Source organism: Anas platyrhynchos, chromosome 15 (genome assembly GCF_047663525.1).
Source record: "Anas platyrhynchos isolate ZD024472 breed Pekin duck chromosome 15, IASCAAS_PekinDuck_T2T, whole genome shotgun sequence".
NCBI lineage: Eukaryota > Metazoa > Chordata > Aves > Anseriformes > Anatidae > Anas > Anas platyrhynchos.
This window is the reverse complement of record NC_092601.1, coordinates 12,586,249-12,604,201: the sequence shown is the minus strand read 5'-3', so window position 1 is coordinate 12,604,201 and position 17,953 is coordinate 12,586,249. Positions and strand designations below refer to the sequence as shown.

The following is a 17,953-nucleotide window of genomic DNA, read 5'->3' as shown; positions in this document are numbered from 1 at the left end:
GCTGACCTAGAATGACAGAACATCCCAAGGTGGAAAGGACTCACAATAATCGCCGAGTCCAACTCCTGGCTCCACACAGCATCATCTGAAAATCAGACCCTACGTCTGAGAGTGTTGCCCAAATGTTCTTCGACCTCTGTCAGGCTTGGTGCCATGACCACTGCTCGGGGAGCCTATCCCATTGCCTGACCACCTCTGGGTACAAAACCTTTTTCTAACACCCAGCCTGACCCTCCCCTGTCCCAGCTCCATGCCATTCTCTTGGGTCCTGTCGCTGTCCCCAGAGAGCAGAGCTCAGTGCCTGCCCTTCCACTCGCCTCGTGAGGAAGTTCTGTAGGCCTCTAAGCACCAGAAACATTTATTTTAAAATAAGATCATATTCAGCTGTGATTTGTTAAGAGGTCATACCTTCCTCTTGAACATTATTTATTCCTTTAAGAGTGGGTCTGCTTTACAAATCTTACAAGATGAAGTCAAATTATCAAAGTTCAAAGCTGCACTGTGAACATGCTCAAGATAGATGTCACTGAAGTTATTTAGTAGTTGAAGAATTTAACAAAATCAGGGTTAATGATAATTCACACACGGTTTTAAATTCGCTTCAACACAAGAAAAAAAAATCCACATTTTCCTCATTTGAGTTAGTAGTATTACTATTTCCTTAGGACCAGACAGTAACTGGAAACTTATCCTGATCTATCAACCCCATGTAGCTTTTCATTAATCCTGGAGGACACTGCCACATCAGAACACTTCACGTAAGTTAGAATACAAATTCTCTTAATACCTTACTCTTCTCAGAGCAGAGCTTACATTTCATTTCTGAAAGACAGTGAAGACTCAAAACTCACTTGATAGATTTAATCCATTCTTCTTTTTCTTCTGGGGTGGGAGCAGATATTCTATACACTACATGGTTGCCTTCTACCACTCTACCATCAGCTTCGGTTTTACAGGCTTTAATCACTTGCCCTTTATGACTGGGGTTATAGAGCTCAAAGCAGTTCTGGAAGGTAGAAATGGAAAAATAAATTAAAAAACAAAAATAAAACAACAAACAACTGGCAAACATCTTCAGTAAAAACTTAAAATGAAGATATCTTACTGGTTTTCTAGGGTCTTCAACTTCTCTTATGCTAAGGTTTTCTAATGGAATAATCCCTCTAGGTTCTTTGTCCTAAAAACGAAGAAAATACCACATTAGCCCCTTAAATACCTGGATTACAATTGAAGCTAACTGCAATATATACTCACTGTCGTATATTCAAAGTAATACAGGCAATTATCGGTCAGAATAAACCATCTTCGTTTCCATGTTTTTACTCTTCCCCCTATAATCAAAAGGTATCGATAAATTAAACGTGTGTTGCTGTCAAGGCTTCAGTAACGGATAAGAAGAAAGTATTTAGTTTTGTTTTTCAAAATATGGCTTAATTTATTGCAAATGGATCAGGCACAGATGAGCTGAGATTAAAAGAACGTGTTTCCATAGCTCTTGTACTGAGATCAAACTCCTGAGACCGCATTAACTATGGTGCTGCTGACCAGCCACATGAGCTTCTGTCCATGTAGTCACAGCTATTTCAAAAATATTAATCAAAAACATTAATCCTTCATGGTGCTCAGAAATACAGAGCCAGTGCTGCTATGGGAAAGGAGGCCGAACAGCAAACCCAGTAACTGAGTTTCAATGACAGGACCAATCCTCTCCACAGCCTGTCTTTTTACAAGGAAGGGGTCTCATCAGTAAAATTAGTGATGTTTTATCACCTTCCTTGCACTCCACTCACGACCATGCATGTGATTAAGAACCTAGCTCTCTCTAGTACTAGATTTAACATCAAGCACACCAGATGCTTACAAACCTTACCACTTGCAAGCAGAACAACTCTGATGAGTCATCAACTTGGAGCAAATGCAGAAAATGCTACAACAAAATGTATCATTTGTAGTGACTTTTCATCATTTATTGTTTTAAAAACATGTGCTTTTTATGGGGAAATACGTAATGGAATACACCCAACAAAAGGCATAGCTACTGCTCAAAAAATACTATTTTTTTTTCCCCCCCACATTAGTGGTTTAGAAACCAGCAATCACTGAGATGCTCTTTCTCCCAGCTGTTAATGTCATGCTGTATGGAATTGATCCTTTTAGAAACACACATTGTCTCGGACTTTTCGCCTATTGCTCTGCAGTGTGCTACCTCACAACCTCTCCAGTATTCTACAATTATTATTTTCAGGACTCATTTTCAGGACAGACAATAGTAGATAAAGAATTCACGTGTGATCGACATACAGGCTTTGTTCCACCATAGTTATATGACTTCAGGATTATATCACCACCTGTGCATCATCCATTCAGCAATGATTTCACCTCATTAACCCAAATGTCTCAAAATATTGCTATTGAACACCCTGGATAAAAGAGTACCATTAACATACACAATGCCCCCAATTTTATTTAAGTCATGTAACTAAATTTAAGACACAAACATATTTTTTCATCTGCTCTTCTTGAGACAGTTGAAACTTTTTTGATATAATCCTCAATTCTAGGAATATCATTATTTTTTATACCAGTCTACTACATATTTGCAATGCAGACCAAGTCTTGTTGAATGTTGTGTCTTTGTTTCAGTTGGTTTAAAGACCTATGTTATAGCCCAGTGCTAACACGCTGCAATGTTCAATGTACTCAATAAATTGCACGTTTCCACTACACGCACACATATCCCAAGAAAAAATTAATCTGCAAGCAGGTGTGGTGAAATAAGAGAAGGCAAAATAGTGCAAGATGCAGAAGTCGTGACAGAATGGATGGTTGAGTGAACTGGAGACAGTGAGGGAAGAATTGGTGGCATTTTAGTACAACCAGTGTGACAGGTCCTTAAATAAATCATTGTAGAAATGGTCAAACTGGCACGTGAGTCACTAGAAAAATTCCCATCACCTTGACTAAGCGCTGGTTCAAGTACCAGGAAGTATTTAGGCCAGGAATGGAAAATCAGCCAACTTTAGCTTGATTCACTTATCAATGAATAAGCAGCAACCAAGTCAAGATGACTGCCAGGGCAGTCCTTCCTATCGCCGTAACAGGATCTATTTATCAGGTAATCCAAGGTTCATTGCAGCTCCCTTCTCTCAGCCAGTCAGTAGCTCACCAGGTCACAGCACTCGTGTGAGCTGTGGAACTGCAGCACAGGTCCCTGTTCCCAACCAAGCTATGAGTTACTCTTCTCTTCCACAAAAAAAAAAAAAGTGAGGCAGGATATTTTTTTGCCCAAGATAAACAAGTATTCTAATATATAAATCTCTATATCCCCACCCCATTACTTAGTTGCAGCTGTCAACAGCACAGAAACTCTAATAAAAAGCTTGAAAGGCAATCTAATCTGTACTCATCAAGTTTGTAGGGGTCACCATACAACATGTTTAATATGCCTTTAAAATTGGGCTAAAACCCAAGAGGCTGGTTGATAAGGCTTTGGGGATCATAAGCATGGCATACAAGATTAATGGTAAGAACTACTGATAACAAAAAATTCTTTTCCTCGGCCGAAATTGCTGTAGGCTCACAAAACAACAGCACAGAGGGTTAGTACCATGCTTCATGTCTTATTCCAGTTGTCAGCCTCTTCAAGATTAAAACTGAAAGGAATTAAGTTATCAGAAAAGGATCAAAAAAATGGAGTATGAATCCATAAACTTTTACAGAAATGGAGAGATACAAAGGATGTAATTCTCAAGGATCTAGCTGATTAACTGAAATGCAAGGACAAACAAAATAAAGTAAATCTTGTCAGTCAAAATTTAAGGAAACTACAAGCAAAGGCCATAATGCAAAATGTACAGAAAGAGAAAGAAAAATCCTCTTCACCTAAGTAAACCAACACTGGATTTTTTTTTCAACTCTGGAGAAAGTATGAACTAGAGAATAAGGTAAAATAAACCACCTAGGCCGAAGGGAAAAACAATTGGCACTGACTTAGGAAACACTGACTTCAAAAACTAAAAATGGTTTTACAACCAAAGGCAGCAAAGTATCCGAAGTCAGAAAATTCTGCTCAAATCTTCAGCACATTTGCAAATAAAGTTTTAATGGGGAAAAAGAGTCAGGTAGACAGAAATAAAAATAATGTGTTTTTTGTTTTGTTTTGTTTTGTTTTTTTTTTTTTTTTTTTTGTATGTCTCAGTTCATTTAGATACCACTAGGTGGAATTAGACTCAGAAACTGCAGTTACACACAATTCTGTTTGCATTTCTTTGAAAACGTTTACCTCAACAGCAACATCGACTGCCTTAAACTAGAACAGCATCCATGCGACCCAGATGGGAACCGGAAGGCATCAGTTTCCTGATCACCAACCATTATTCTCTCGCCCTAGATTTAGGAAAAGCAGTGACATCCTCCCAAGGACAGATGTGCTGGAACAAGCGCCATGGGCAGAACGGGCCCAGAAGCAAGGCCTTTGGACAACCTCCAAGCTCTCAGTTGCTGCCTGACTGGCAGAAAAAAATTAACACAATCACGTGTCAGGCTTGAATCATTTCCTCTCCAGTTTGGTAGAGCTATGTCACAGCTTCCCTCTAACTAGAAGAAATTACGCAAACCAAGCTGTTTGCCAAGAGAAGCTGTTTTAGACACGGGAACGCCCTCCCCGAGCAAAATGATTATTAGCTAGAAATTAGGACAGACAGCCCATATAAAAATTTCAAATACCTTCAGTCGGAAGATACAAAATTTGATGGTAAACACCACCACCAATCATGATGCAGAAACATCTAAAATCTAGTGATGTCTCAAGCTGCTCTACGTGAGGATTCATAAGCACTCGGCAGCTTTCAGCTTTTTCCCACTTGTAGCATTTGTTTTCATTACACCATGCTTCAAATGATGTAAAACCAAATGATAATTCACATTTACTGAGACTAAAAGCATCTACAGGAAAGAGCCAGCTGAGTCTAGATAGATAAAGCCAGAAGTGCTGCCTAGCTGCCCGGTTTGGCACTTGGACTCACACTAAGGCACCTCTGAACAATTCAGAGCAGCAAGCTTCACAACAGCAAGCATTTGGGAAGCACAGCTTTCTAAAAACACATCTGGCTAGAGAGCTGGGGAAGTCTTTAGGACAGGTGAATTTTACTATATACGGTAGTTCCACAATATCCATCTCCTGCCCAGAGAAGAATCAACGCAGCAAGCTGCAATACCAAATAGAAGGGCACAGGTAGACAAATGGGAAGAGAGACTGTAAGTAATATAAAATAGTGTCTTGATAAGACTCAGGATTTGAGTCAGGGCTTGTCTTACTCATCGTTTTATATATGAACTTTGATCTTTTACGCAAGAATTAACACAATTGAGCACCTGAACTCTCACACAGGAATAGTATCTCCTCAGCATCTCAACAATACCAAAACTTTAAACATCCACATCTTCCAGAAATAAAAAGAAACTCAAGTACTCTGAAATTGATGGATTCCCAACAGAAAGGGCTGTAGCGATGCAGATTATGTGGATCAAGATGGTACTCTCTAACATATAGTTTAAGCCTCCTAGTAAATAGGAAACTCAAGAGAGGAGAAAGAAGGAGGAAAGAATGAAAAGGAAAGAATATTGCCAGGTTTGGTTTTGGTCAATTCACCTCATTTAGCAAATTTGTCTGTAAGCAGTCTGCGCCTGCTGAAAAAAAGCAGTCTTTCCAGGAAGCACAGCTTCATGCATTCACAGGCTGATTCACTGAAGGCTTCAGGACACATTTAATTTCCTTATTCAAATAACCCCACTGATGTGGGAGCGTCACCAGCAACACCCTGCAGTCTCATGCATGCTTTTGCTGTTGGGTTTCCTGTGTATTGTCTCTCATTTACACCATCCACAAGGAAAAGCTGGCTTCATTGGCCCTACTTGCCAGCACTGGAGGTGGCAGGTGCACAAGTACCCAGCAGCTTTCAGCAGTCACCTTTTTTCTTCAACTTCCTTGTTCCTCTATTTTTATTTCTTTCAATTCTCTCATACGTATTTTATTGACTCTTTGTTCCACAGTGGATGTTTGGCACTCCTCTACGTGCACACTCCCACTCTTACTTGCACTTTCTGTATGCATATAATTCTATGAGGAGTATTGGCAACCAACAGAGAAGGGATAGATATGCCCAGCATTCATAACAAGAGCTTATTCCCAGCCTCTTCTCCAGAAAATGCATTTTATCTACTTCATCTTGAAAGCCTTTTTTGTTAAGAAAGCTGTGCCAGGAGACTGCAAATTACCAAAGATTCTAGTGACCTTAAACTTCGCACTCATTTAACATTCTGTTAAGCAAGCTATATATATAATTTACAAAGGAAAATAAATAGCAAAAAGAACAACTTTTATATATATGTATAGTTCAAATGTACATCAATTGTAATCAAATTTCTCAATAATCTAATACATGTAACAAAATCACCCTAAAACTTGATTACAAGGGTAAGAAAGGCTTTTCTCTCAGTTGAAATTACTCATCCCTTGTTGTATTCTTCAGTGACATGAGAAGTTCGCTGAGAAGTCATCTTTATTTTTCTGCTTTACATTTAAACACTTTTTTTTTGTTGTTTTAAACAGAAGACACTTGCATGTGAGCTAGACACTAACATGCCAGTCTTTTGTGGACAGAATACCACTGATGATACTGTTAGTGACACTGAGTGAAAAAGCAAAATGCTATAATAAATTTGATTAAAAAAAAATAAAGAAAAAAAATAAAGAAAAGAAAAAACAGGAGGAAGGAGGAAGAAAATAAAAAGAATGAGCAACTGAACAAGATGGGACTGGAAAGCAATCAGATACGTACCTCCTAATGCAGAATAAGCAGAGACAGCCAGTCACAGAACAGAAAGGTGATAGGTCATAGGCCATAAGGAAAACAAGAAGGCACATTTAAACCACTCATTAAAAAATCATAGCCAAAACCAAACCAAGAGAAACTCACAAATAATATGGAAAAATAAAGACATACAAAAATAACTATTTGAAGAGAAATCCTTTCTTTTTGCACACAGAAAACTGAATTGAAATTTCACATTCGTTTTCTGAAATGACTTCATGGAGATTTAGATGTTATTTATCAGTCACAGCATGTGGCAAATACCATGTGGAGTTTCCTTTCTGTTGCTGAGTTTTCACTTCTCAAATATCAGAAATAAAACTCCAAAGTTGGAAATAAGATCTCTAATTTGGATATGTAAAACAAGAAGTAACGACCTTTAGTTGTAAAGGAGTTACTGATTATGGTATACATTTTTAAGTACAAGATTAATCCTATTACATTTAGGAGAAAGCAGTTAGACACAGAAGGAGCAGACATGCTAACAACGAACAAACACATAGCAGCAAAAGTGCCCTTATAAACTAACCTAATTTCAGCAGCCAACCTTCTCTATCTGGATTAAAAAATGTATGCGTTAGATCATTTCCATCATCCTCTGGAATTTTAAACGGCTCATTCTTAATACTTTCATATAAATTCTAGAAGAATAAAAAAAGAGGAAAAATACCTCATTAATAATGTCTAACAGAAAATGCATTCTACTGCTTCTCAGACTATTTGTATTAAAAAAACACAAAGGAAATATTGTCCATAAAGTTCGGGACCATCCCTTCTCAGTCGTTGTTTACTACTTTGAGTAAGTCTGTTTTTAAATTACATCATCTATAAACAAGTGTCTCTTTCTCTCTACAGATTTTACAAGTACATCCCAACAAAGACGTTTTTCTTTCAGAATTCAGTATTTCAAAGGTTTCAGCTTCTCAAACAGCACTCATTTAATACAAGTGTGGCCAAATGAATCCGGATTTTCAGAAAATCCTTTAAACCATCACTGTCTTAGAGAAATAAGTACGTCTACTGGTATCTCAGAGGACAGTACAAAGCTTCACAAAATACACAGAAATGTATCAAGGCAATGTTTTTAAACTAATGGGGAATGGTTTTAAACTAAAAGAGGGGAGATTTAGATTAGATGCTAAGAGGAAATTCTTCACTCAGAGGGTGGTGAGACACTGGCACAGGCTGCCCAGAGAAGCTGTGGATGCCCCATCCCTGGAGGTGTTCACGGTTGGATGAAGCCCTGGGCATTCTCTTCTACTGGGAGGTGTCCCTGCCCATGGCAAGGGGGTTGGAATTGCATGGTCTTTAAGGTCCCTTCCAACCCCAGCCATTCTATGATTCTATGAAGGAACTGCTGAGGGTTACACAGAGTATTTCCTCTGCAATCTCCCCTCCTCAACGTAAGATTGAGAGACAACTAACCGAAGAGGCCATGAACATCAGAGAATGCTTCTTTCAGCTTCTTAAATAGTTATGCATGCTAGGAAGTGTTCTTACTTCCCTTGACAAATCAGTCTGAGAACTGTTGCATGTGCTTTCAAGTTTCCTATTAAAAAACACAAAGCAACCTCTTTTTTATCCCCCCAATTTAACTTACTCGTAGCAATTCTTCTGGAAGGTCTCCACCTTCATTAATTCCACGATTCATAGAAATAAACCTCTCTACTGTTGGTTTATCTCTTACGTTGTGGTTGTGCAGACTGGTATTTAACATAATGATCGCAAATGATAGCACATAGCATGTATCTGAAATGAGATTTGAAAAGTGATTTATATTTCTTTGTATACTTTCTATAAACCCATAAAGTGAATATGTATCTCATCCCGACTGATGAAATACTAAGCACTATACACAAAAAAAGTCACAATTTTTTCTATGAACTGTTGAGTAAGCCTAAGAAAAAAAAAAGGTAACAACTCAAATTAAAAGCCAGTATAAGAAATTCAGCAGAAGAATAGAATATGAAAAATTTTAAAACTCTGAAATCATTGGTATCACCCTATATTAACACTTCACTTGGAAGTCTGAGGTGTTGGGCAAAATTTAAGAGAACTGTCATTTCTGTTTCTTGCACAAAGATTTGGCACTGATAATGTGATAGACTTGGTAGATCCAATAACAGACTTGATCCCTCAGATTCTGACTCGAACTACAAAACAAAATAAAGAACAATCTCTTCAAAATCATACTTTAACTGTATTTAAAAAGACTGAAAATAACATTTGACTAAATTTCTTGGCATAGATGAGGGGGTTAATAGCACTGGACAATACCAAAGGATAACAAGAGATCTCATCATGCCTTTTGATATGGTTATGACTGTGGTAAATTATCCCAGAATTCAAGTACAAAATCCCATGTGAGAAAAAGCAGGATGGAAATCCTTCCAAACACATCCACTGAGGAAAGATGTGTTTGCATCTTCAGCATTTTGTTTTCAATAAGGATTTCCCTCTGTAGCTGTTGCTGACTTGCTTTATGTTAACCTTTTCCTCGCCTCTTTCTTCCTCACATTAACTGAGCAGCAGCGAGCTGTGCGTGCATATAGCAATGTTAGAACACTAGGGCATTCTGTGCAGTATCGCAGAGCTTTGTTAGCTTTTTGTGGCCCAAATAACCCTAGACCAAGCAATTAAATGCAAAACTGAGGTGCATTTTTAACTGAGATAAGTCATCGATGAGCAGACTGCAAAAGAGAAAGGACACAGTCCTCGTAAGGAAAAAATTGATGACGTTCTTGGTAATATACTACAGCCACATATTAGGTAGACTTGATAAGGAGACATTCAGGTGTGAAGTCCTTATACCTGACAGATGAGATTACCCAACCTGTAGGTCTCACCTGGCTGAGCCCCTTAGTCTATGTAATCTTACATATCTTAGAACCATCATTTTTCTTGCAGGTAGCTCTGCCAATTATATGCATGTCTGCTTTAAGGCATTCCTGTCTGCTGTTTGGTTAAGTTTTTCTGTCTTTCCAACTTTGTCCACCATCAATCATTTACTACTTCTGTTTTGTTTTTCCTTTTATGTTTCTTGAGGAACAGGTAATGTATTATTACCCTGAAAAAACATCAAAGCATCAAGATCTTCTTGGGTCATCACTGGAACTGCTGCTTACAAAAAATGGCAGTTTTACCAGGATATACTGATATCTAATACTAGAGCTTAAAACACACTTTAGAAATGTCACCAGAGATTTTTGGCTTGGAATTGGAGAACTAAGATTCCAATTAGCTTATATATGAAAGGTAAAGTTTTGTAAATGGAAATGCATTCTGACCATCAGCTTGCACCTCCTGGACATAAAGCACAGGATTATACAGTGGCATTTTCTGAGTTCTCAGAAATGTGTTAGTTCACATACTTTATCCTGAACTTCTAAATTGGCCATTGTTTCCTTGCACCAAGTATAGAAGAATACATATCATGGGGAAAAAAAAAAATCACATATTTAACTAACCTGTAGACTGAAAAACTCCTGGGTTACAAAGGCAATAGCGTGAAGCAAAAGCTTCCATCATACGATCAATTTTTTGAGCCTCTCCTGGGAGTCTGAAGCTCCACAGAAACTGCCTACAGAAAGGAAGAATAGTTGTTAGACTCATTCCAGTCATTATGTATTAAGCATCTATTACTGATAATTGGAAACAAAAGTCAGCAATATCTATATAAAATGTCCTAGAAATAGGTTCTCAATCTCTCAACAACACAAGTCAGGAGCTATTATAAAGCAACATGCACAGATGGCTAGCCCAGTAATTCAGCCAGCAACACTGCATGCTATCAGGCAAGGTAACATGGCAGTTCATATTCGGAGACTCTCCATTTTCCAGACTAGTAAACAATTTTCTGTATGCATCCCATTTTGCCATGAGAATACTACAGGGAAACAAAACAGTTCAGTCCTCCCCTAGGTTTCCTGGATACTAAAAGCAATAAACACTCAACTAGACTTCACTTTCAATGTAAAAGACATAGTAAATAAAATATTTCCGGAAGGAGAAGGAAGCAAAGAACACTACACTCAACATCTTTGCCTGAATTCCTCAAACATTAAAAAAAATAAAAAAACAACAAGAAAAACCCCAGTGCTTTGAGAGAGATGCTGCCTGTTAAGTGTGACTTCACCCTACAAGAATCAGACGCAGATCTTACAAAGAAAGACTCGCGATATCATCTCAGTAATTTTATAATATATGTGGGAGATCTGTTCTCCTGTTTAGCTGCGTGAACTGAAATAGAGTTTTTAGTTTCACAACTTACTGTTTCTACATATAGGTACACTGGAATGCATACAGGACAGAAATCTTTACAAATTCACTTTTGGCACACTGTGGAACTAAAACGCTCCAATGAATTTAATCACTTGTTCTTTTTTCTTTCTTAGCAAAAGAATTATCTAAAATAAAACAGGACCTAAATCAGCAAATTTACATGCTCTGCCATGCAAAACAAGTTCTCTATATTCCCTGTACACTGGGACCCAATATAATAATCATTTACTTCCATCCTCGTAGGTTTTCATTTTAAGACATGATATCAAATTGTCACAGGCCATCTTTAGCTTGTTCAGTTCTACATACTGTCTTTTACTCACCTCATACAAGGTTCCAACCCAGCTCACGAATTTTGTAAGCTACCAAAATACAAATATTTAATAGTAGCAGCTGCTAAGGAAGAATAAAGTCAAGCCTAACATTAAGTTGGGTAAAAGAGACAGGAATATGAAGCCTCCCAGACAAGCTTCAGCAGCCAGAGCCTTAGCTCAAGCCTCAGGCAGCTCAGGTTATCATCACCACATCACTCGACCATAGCAAAGCTGTTCTGACACCACATCACAAGGCGCTGCACCAGAGACAAAGATCACATGAACAATTCAATTTATCTGGTGTCAGAAGAGAGTCACTTGTGGCAATGAAACTGGCAAAACTGTCTAGACCAACTTTATTTGCTGGACTAACTGTGGATTTCCACCAAGACAAGAGCAGCCTTCACAAGGTCACTGTACGCTGCCATCCCAAAGAAATCAAGTCAAGTGTTAACTTAGAAAGGGAAAAACGTATATTAAGATTTTACACTTTTGTTTTCTGTCAGCAGGACTCCCCCACCCACCCAAAGGAACAAGTTAAAACGGAAGAAAAGGAGAAAGAAGAAGGCAGTAAAGAAGATTCGTTTGCTCGTTTTAGGTTAAAAACAAAACCCTATCTCTGTGCTAATATACAAAATGGGTCTTCAAATGTCCACATTTGGCAGGCATACCTAAGAGCGATGGCTACTGTTCAGTTGTTTGTATTTGTCTGAAATAATAAAATTCTTCACCTTCAAAGGCAACATAAACACAAACAATTGCAAGTGCTAAAACAGAGCTGTCTCTGCTAACTTGTGGAACATATAACCCTGCTGAGCTTTAGATCAGCTTTCTGATGGTAAATCAACGCAGTGACTCATACAAACATGCAATTTGATAAAGGAAGTAAAGAAAGAATTTACTCACCTTAAGGCTTGTACAAGATTGAGATCAGCGAACTCATGGAGTTCAACAAAAGCCTGGAGAACTTTAATATTAAATTCATCTCTATGAAAGACAAGAATGGAAACAGACATTTACAATTCTGAACTTCAAAGCCTTCTTAGTTATCTTTATTTTTCTCCTTGAGAATAAGCAAACAAATAGATGATCATACTGATCAAATCAAACCACCAGAAATTGTTTACATATTTAGTTGAGTATTTTAATTGCTAGTGTTTTGCCCATTTTTGGAAACACTAATAATCTAAATTAGCAATAGCCAGTATACTTAAATGGATTTCAACTGCTTATTTGAAGGACCTGAAAAATGACCTGGCTTCCTTTGCTTCCTTATTTATTACTGCTGCACCTACCTAACATGGGAAGATATTTGATAAAACTGGTCAGTACAGAAAATCTTTTGCAGAAATTGTGTCAGGAACACTTAAAGCAACAGCTAATGTAGGTTTAATTTCTAATACAACACAGATAAAATAAATTGTCCTCTTTTTTACCCCCTCTAAGAATGAGAAATATTAAATCAATATATTAATTCAGATACAGAAACAAGCAACAGAAATACTTCAACCCATTATAACTAAGAAAATAATGGTTTTTTGAAAGAGCTACTTAATAAGCATCACATTCTTATTCCATTCTCAAAAACTACTGCAATACAAGTTTACTAAAATCAGAATGCCTTTTTACTTGGCTTGCACTTAACTATCTTTTACATCGTTATGCATCATTAGGCATTGTGAGCCAAAGCGTGCTTTGTTTGATACAAGGGTATTTGAATGCAAAAGTAGTATTTAAATGCTGATGAACACAAAATGATTTGGATCCAGATAGAATTTAGTCTACACCATCACTAAGTTCACATGCCAGAAGCATAAAGGTTTGTAAACCTTAGGGTGTGCTTTAAATACATCACCAAGGCAGAATGTTGCATATCAGCCTCCACCCAAAAATAGAAAGGTGTGCATCCACCAAGAATGATCTGTTGCATTACTGACTAAATGCGTGTAGCCAGCCCAGAATACTCACAAGCAAATACTTAAAACCAAGCCATTTGTTAAGATGTTTCCATGTTGTTTACAGAAACACACATCAGCTCCATCAAGCAAAAAGCAGCAGCTCTCAAATTCAGTAATATACAATTTAGCTTCAAGACTATTTTGCAGGGCAGTACACTGGCACAAGTGTGCAATTAAACTGAGCACTCAAGAGGGTTGTTTTCTTATTTTAAGGCAAAGATCTATCTTGCCTACACATACACAAAGCTGCAGTAATTCAGAACAAAAATTAGCCTTATATTCTAATTTTTGCTCTTCTAGGTTTTAGTGTAGACTGGATTAATAGTTATACTTGTGCTGGGTACAGCTCCAACAACACAAACCAATATCACAAAAAGTCTAGAAAGCCACTTAACAACAAATGAGGACTTGTCCATGTATAAAGAAAACTTAAATCTTTCATAGCATGCAATTCATCTCTTATTTGTTGTACATTTTTAGGTATTATTTTGTTCCATTTTGCCATTCATTTTTTTCCAGTTTGCAGAGCCTATAATACTCCATAAGTCAGTAACTTAAAGCATCTCTCTTTATGCCATGATATTCTACAAATTTTTCATCCTGTTGGCTGTCCTAGCCTCATCCTCAGCTAAATTTAGCTAGAATGCAGAAGCAATTTCATGATAGGTCCCTGGGAGGGAATGGCTAAGTAAAAAGGAACATCCTCAGACTTCAGGTGCCTTAATAAAAGGTAGGAAGTACATACCTGAACAAAAACTCTTCTGTAATATGTGCTGCCATTTGCATTGCATAAGTTAGTGTTTACAAGGTAGTCACAAAAGCAGAACTATCAGCTGAAGACCACCTCAGTTCTCATATTCTGTTTAATCCCAGGGCAGTTATTTCCCCCAGGACTTAAAGGCCTAATATATTGTTTTCAGGGGAAAATTAATACATATTATTAGGCTTCTAGGAAATTAATTTTGCTTTTAAACAAGTACTATGAACCAGTTCCCATTCCAGACCTGACTACCTTGAAATTTTCATACATATTCCTAAAAATCAAACTGTCATATCTTCACCTTCCTAATTGCTATTAGTGGGAAAAAAAAAAAAGTAGACAGTTTCCTTGCCCACTACTATGCTAGTATCATATCCTTCATAGAAATGAAGAAACAAGTAAAACCCAATTAGAGTAGAATGACTGAATACATTGAATAAATTTTATTTTAAAACAAAACATAACTTAAAAAAAATATATATATTAATTTAACTGCTCCCTAAAATGGACATGCTTCTGCTTTGTGGCAAAATAGGTGATAAAATCTGAGGAGAATTGGGAGATAAAATGCCATTCCTATTTAACAGATTTATTAAAAAAATCCTGATCAAATTTGCTATTCAGGACTGATCGCTAAAATTTCTCTTACTTAAATAATGAGAAATCAAGAAGATGCAACTGAATTGCATATTTATCAGCATACATGCTCAATGTTAATAAACGTTGCCCAGTGTTTCCAGATCAAATGACAGTGCTGCCCAGCTTGGAATGAAAAAGGATGAGCAATACATTTTTGAATTTTAAATGTAAACCTATAAATAGTCACATGACTGTTCTAGACTATGCCTGTAGGACTGAACATATTGGAAAGACCTTTCTGCATGCGTATGCAGGTTCCAGGATTAGGGATAGAAAAACTGGAAGTATTTCAGAAGGTAGAATGCAGCTGTCAAAAATGAATACAGACTGCTTTGTACAAGCTTTGTTACTATTCTGTAATTATGGATGTTGACATAATGAGTAATTGTATAACACTGCCCAAATATTCAAGATGAACATCCTAATGCTTTCACGTAAAACTTGTTGAAATGTCTACGTATATGGTGCAGCAGCTCCATGGCAAACATTTTCAAAATGTATGTATCACAGTGAAAACTTTCATTAAACCTGTTAATGTCAGGAGGAAACTGCTGAGCACAAACTAAGCTGCTGATGCTGTAAACAGATTACGGATGTCTCAAAAGGGATCTGCCAGAACATATCACTGCAGGAGTAGATCCTAAATGAGTCAGCTTTCAAACCTCCATAACTGGCATCTGAAGCAGAACATGTGCAAGCACGTATATACATGTACTTCAACCCACTCTCTACTTCTGTCTCTTGCTCTTGCCTTTTCCAAAAATCAATTCCTAGTTTGCACACCAATGGAGGTAATTTGCATTTTTATTATGTTATGCAACCATATGCAAAAATATGCACGTTGCATGTTTATTGCACTAGAACTGATAAAGCTATGGTGCAGCTGCTCTTTGAGATACTTATTTACTAATGGGAAGTCTGTGTGCAGAGATGACGGCAACACTAAAACGTTTTTAGAACTGTCCCAGGAACTACCATCTTTTATAAGTTATTTCTTTACCATCCAAATATAAGCAATTGTAAGGCACTCCCTGTCTGGGCACAGTATCAAGAATTACCGGAACTGTTGCAATACAACTCTGTCATTCCAGAAATTTATGGCATTAAATTGTGTGTTATAGCCAAATTTAAAGATATTTTCTCAAAATGGTAAGTTACAATTAATTAAATGGTTTTTTCCACAATGCATCCAATTAAAAAGAACAACAAGAAAGCAGAGAAAAGAAAAAAAACACAAATCATAATAGGCTAGTATTACTTCCCACTGTAGCTTTTATAGATTTCAGAATAGCAGCTATTATGTGCAGCCTGTGAAGGGGGTGGTAACTACCAAACCAATAAGTATGCTTTGTAAACAAGAACAAAGTTCCAATATTTTTATTTTACCTTTCACCGAGGTAATCGCCAATTACGGTTTTATTTAATCCTTCTCCTTTGTAAAGGAACTGTGCAATGTCTTCTGCAGTGTTCTGCAGGAGGTCATTTTCTATCAGAAACTGTATTCCCTAAGAAAAGCAATTCCAGAGGAAAACGAATGTTATGTTTTCTTCCACAAACATTTATGTAAATACTGCTCATAACAGTTGGCATTAATATAGGGACACAGATACACACATAGCATTTAAGTATTAAATTAGCCTATAGAAGTTTTTTGTTTGTTTTTTTTTAAGACAAAACAGTAAACAAATGAAAGTTTTCCAGTCAGATAAGTAGTATTTAGTACTGATTTACACATAAAAATGGGAACACATTTTAAGGCTAGAAGTACTAGGTGGCTGTTAGAATTCCTCACCTGCAAATATCAGATATTGTTTTAATTGAATAAATTGAATTCCACGCTGCTCTGTGGAGTCGATGTGCAAGTTGGCCTGTTCACTATATTGCATAAATGTCTGCAGAGCCATAATCTCTAAAATCATATAACGAAGTATGCAGGAATAACTTAATTACCACCATGACATAAAATAAAGCATCTGCAAACTGCAACCCAATACATCAAGCCACTACTTGCAGTAGAAGTCGTGGCTAAAGACACTGAAACTAGTTTACAGAATTTACGCTGACACTGGGATTATTGCTGACTGCTAGTTGTGCTTGAACTAAACTATTCACAAAGGACTATCCAGAAAAATCAGTCAAGCATCTACCACAGAGCTTCTACCAAAGACAGGAGGACTCTTACCCTCAGGTAAGACCTCTCCCCCAGTGGGCGCTCAGTCAAGCCCCCGGGCCCCTACGCTTCCATAAATCACTGGCCCTACAACTTGCGTGCTCTGGGGGTGCCCAGAGAGCTTTCTGCAAAGTGGTTAAGAAAGGAGATTGAAAGTTAGATAAAGTTTACAGGAAGGCTGGAAAGGATGTCATCCCACCACCCAACAGGTCATGAAGAGACATCTATTCCCCCTCTCCAACATACCCCCAAAGTTAATATTCCTGTTGATTTCACAAAACTGTGAGAAGCACGCTGCTAAAAAGGAGAAATGGCAGCTGCAAGGATCCTTAATGCCTTGGATTCCAAGTATCAGGAGAGCTGAATAAATTATTATTCCAAATCTTTCCTACTAGGATATTGGATAATTTCAGAAATTTTCCAATTGCCAGAAGTTTTAAAATTTCTGCAAATGGGATATATTTAGTTTTTATTTCATTACATCTAGGAAAATTTCCATTACTTTTTGATATAGCACAGCAGGCCCTGCAGTAATATTCAAAAAAGTAATTATCTTCCTGTTCGGTTGTTTTTTGTTTTTGTTGTTGTTTTCGTATGGATGGTTGGTTGGTTTTTAGCTTCAAGACTACATCTTCTTTGTTAAATTAGGCCAGACAATTGACTTCTTGTCAGGCACATAATCATTTAATTATAAAAAAAAAAACAAAGTCTGGAATACAATTCTCTCATAACAGCTTCATCATCTGATACTTAGTTCAGTGACATGCTGGTAGTCTGACTGACAACTCAGTATTTTTATAACTCATTTCAGAACAGAGATGACTTTGATGCAAGGAAAATATCAGTTTTATCTTGAAACTGAAATAGCTGAGCTTTCCTCAAAACTAATCACTTCAAAGCTTATTTGGTAACTTATTATTTGTACAAAAAAATAATTTGAGTATGAAACAACACTTTTT

The 17,953-nt window shown here is 37.2% G+C and overlaps 1 protein-coding gene across 4 annotated transcripts in view; it reads right to left on the bottom strand.

Annotated features, from left to right (window-relative positions):
- The window catches only part of CYTH3 (cytohesin 3), a 51,711-nt gene that overhangs the window by 3,659 nt on the left and 30,099 nt on the right, over positions 1–17,953 (bottom strand). For 3 of the 4 annotated variants that reach the window (XM_027469308.3, XM_027469309.3, XM_027469307.3), the window contains 8 exons: positions 16,211–16,329; positions 12,374–12,454; positions 10,340–10,452; positions 8,473–8,621; positions 7,401–7,513; positions 1,255–1,333; positions 1,106–1,177; positions 852–1,006 (listed from right to left, as the gene is read on the bottom strand). In XM_027469308.3, coding sequence (XP_027325109.1) covers positions 852–1,006; positions 1,106–1,177; positions 1,255–1,333; positions 7,401–7,513; positions 8,473–8,621; positions 10,340–10,452; positions 12,374–12,454; positions 16,211–16,329 — 881 coding nt within the window. The remainder of the gene's footprint in view (positions 1–851; positions 1,007–1,105; positions 1,178–1,254; positions 1,334–7,400; positions 7,514–8,472; positions 8,622–10,339; positions 10,453–12,373; positions 12,455–16,210; positions 16,330–17,953) is intronic. The other variant, XM_027469306.3, reaches the window with a different exon arrangement.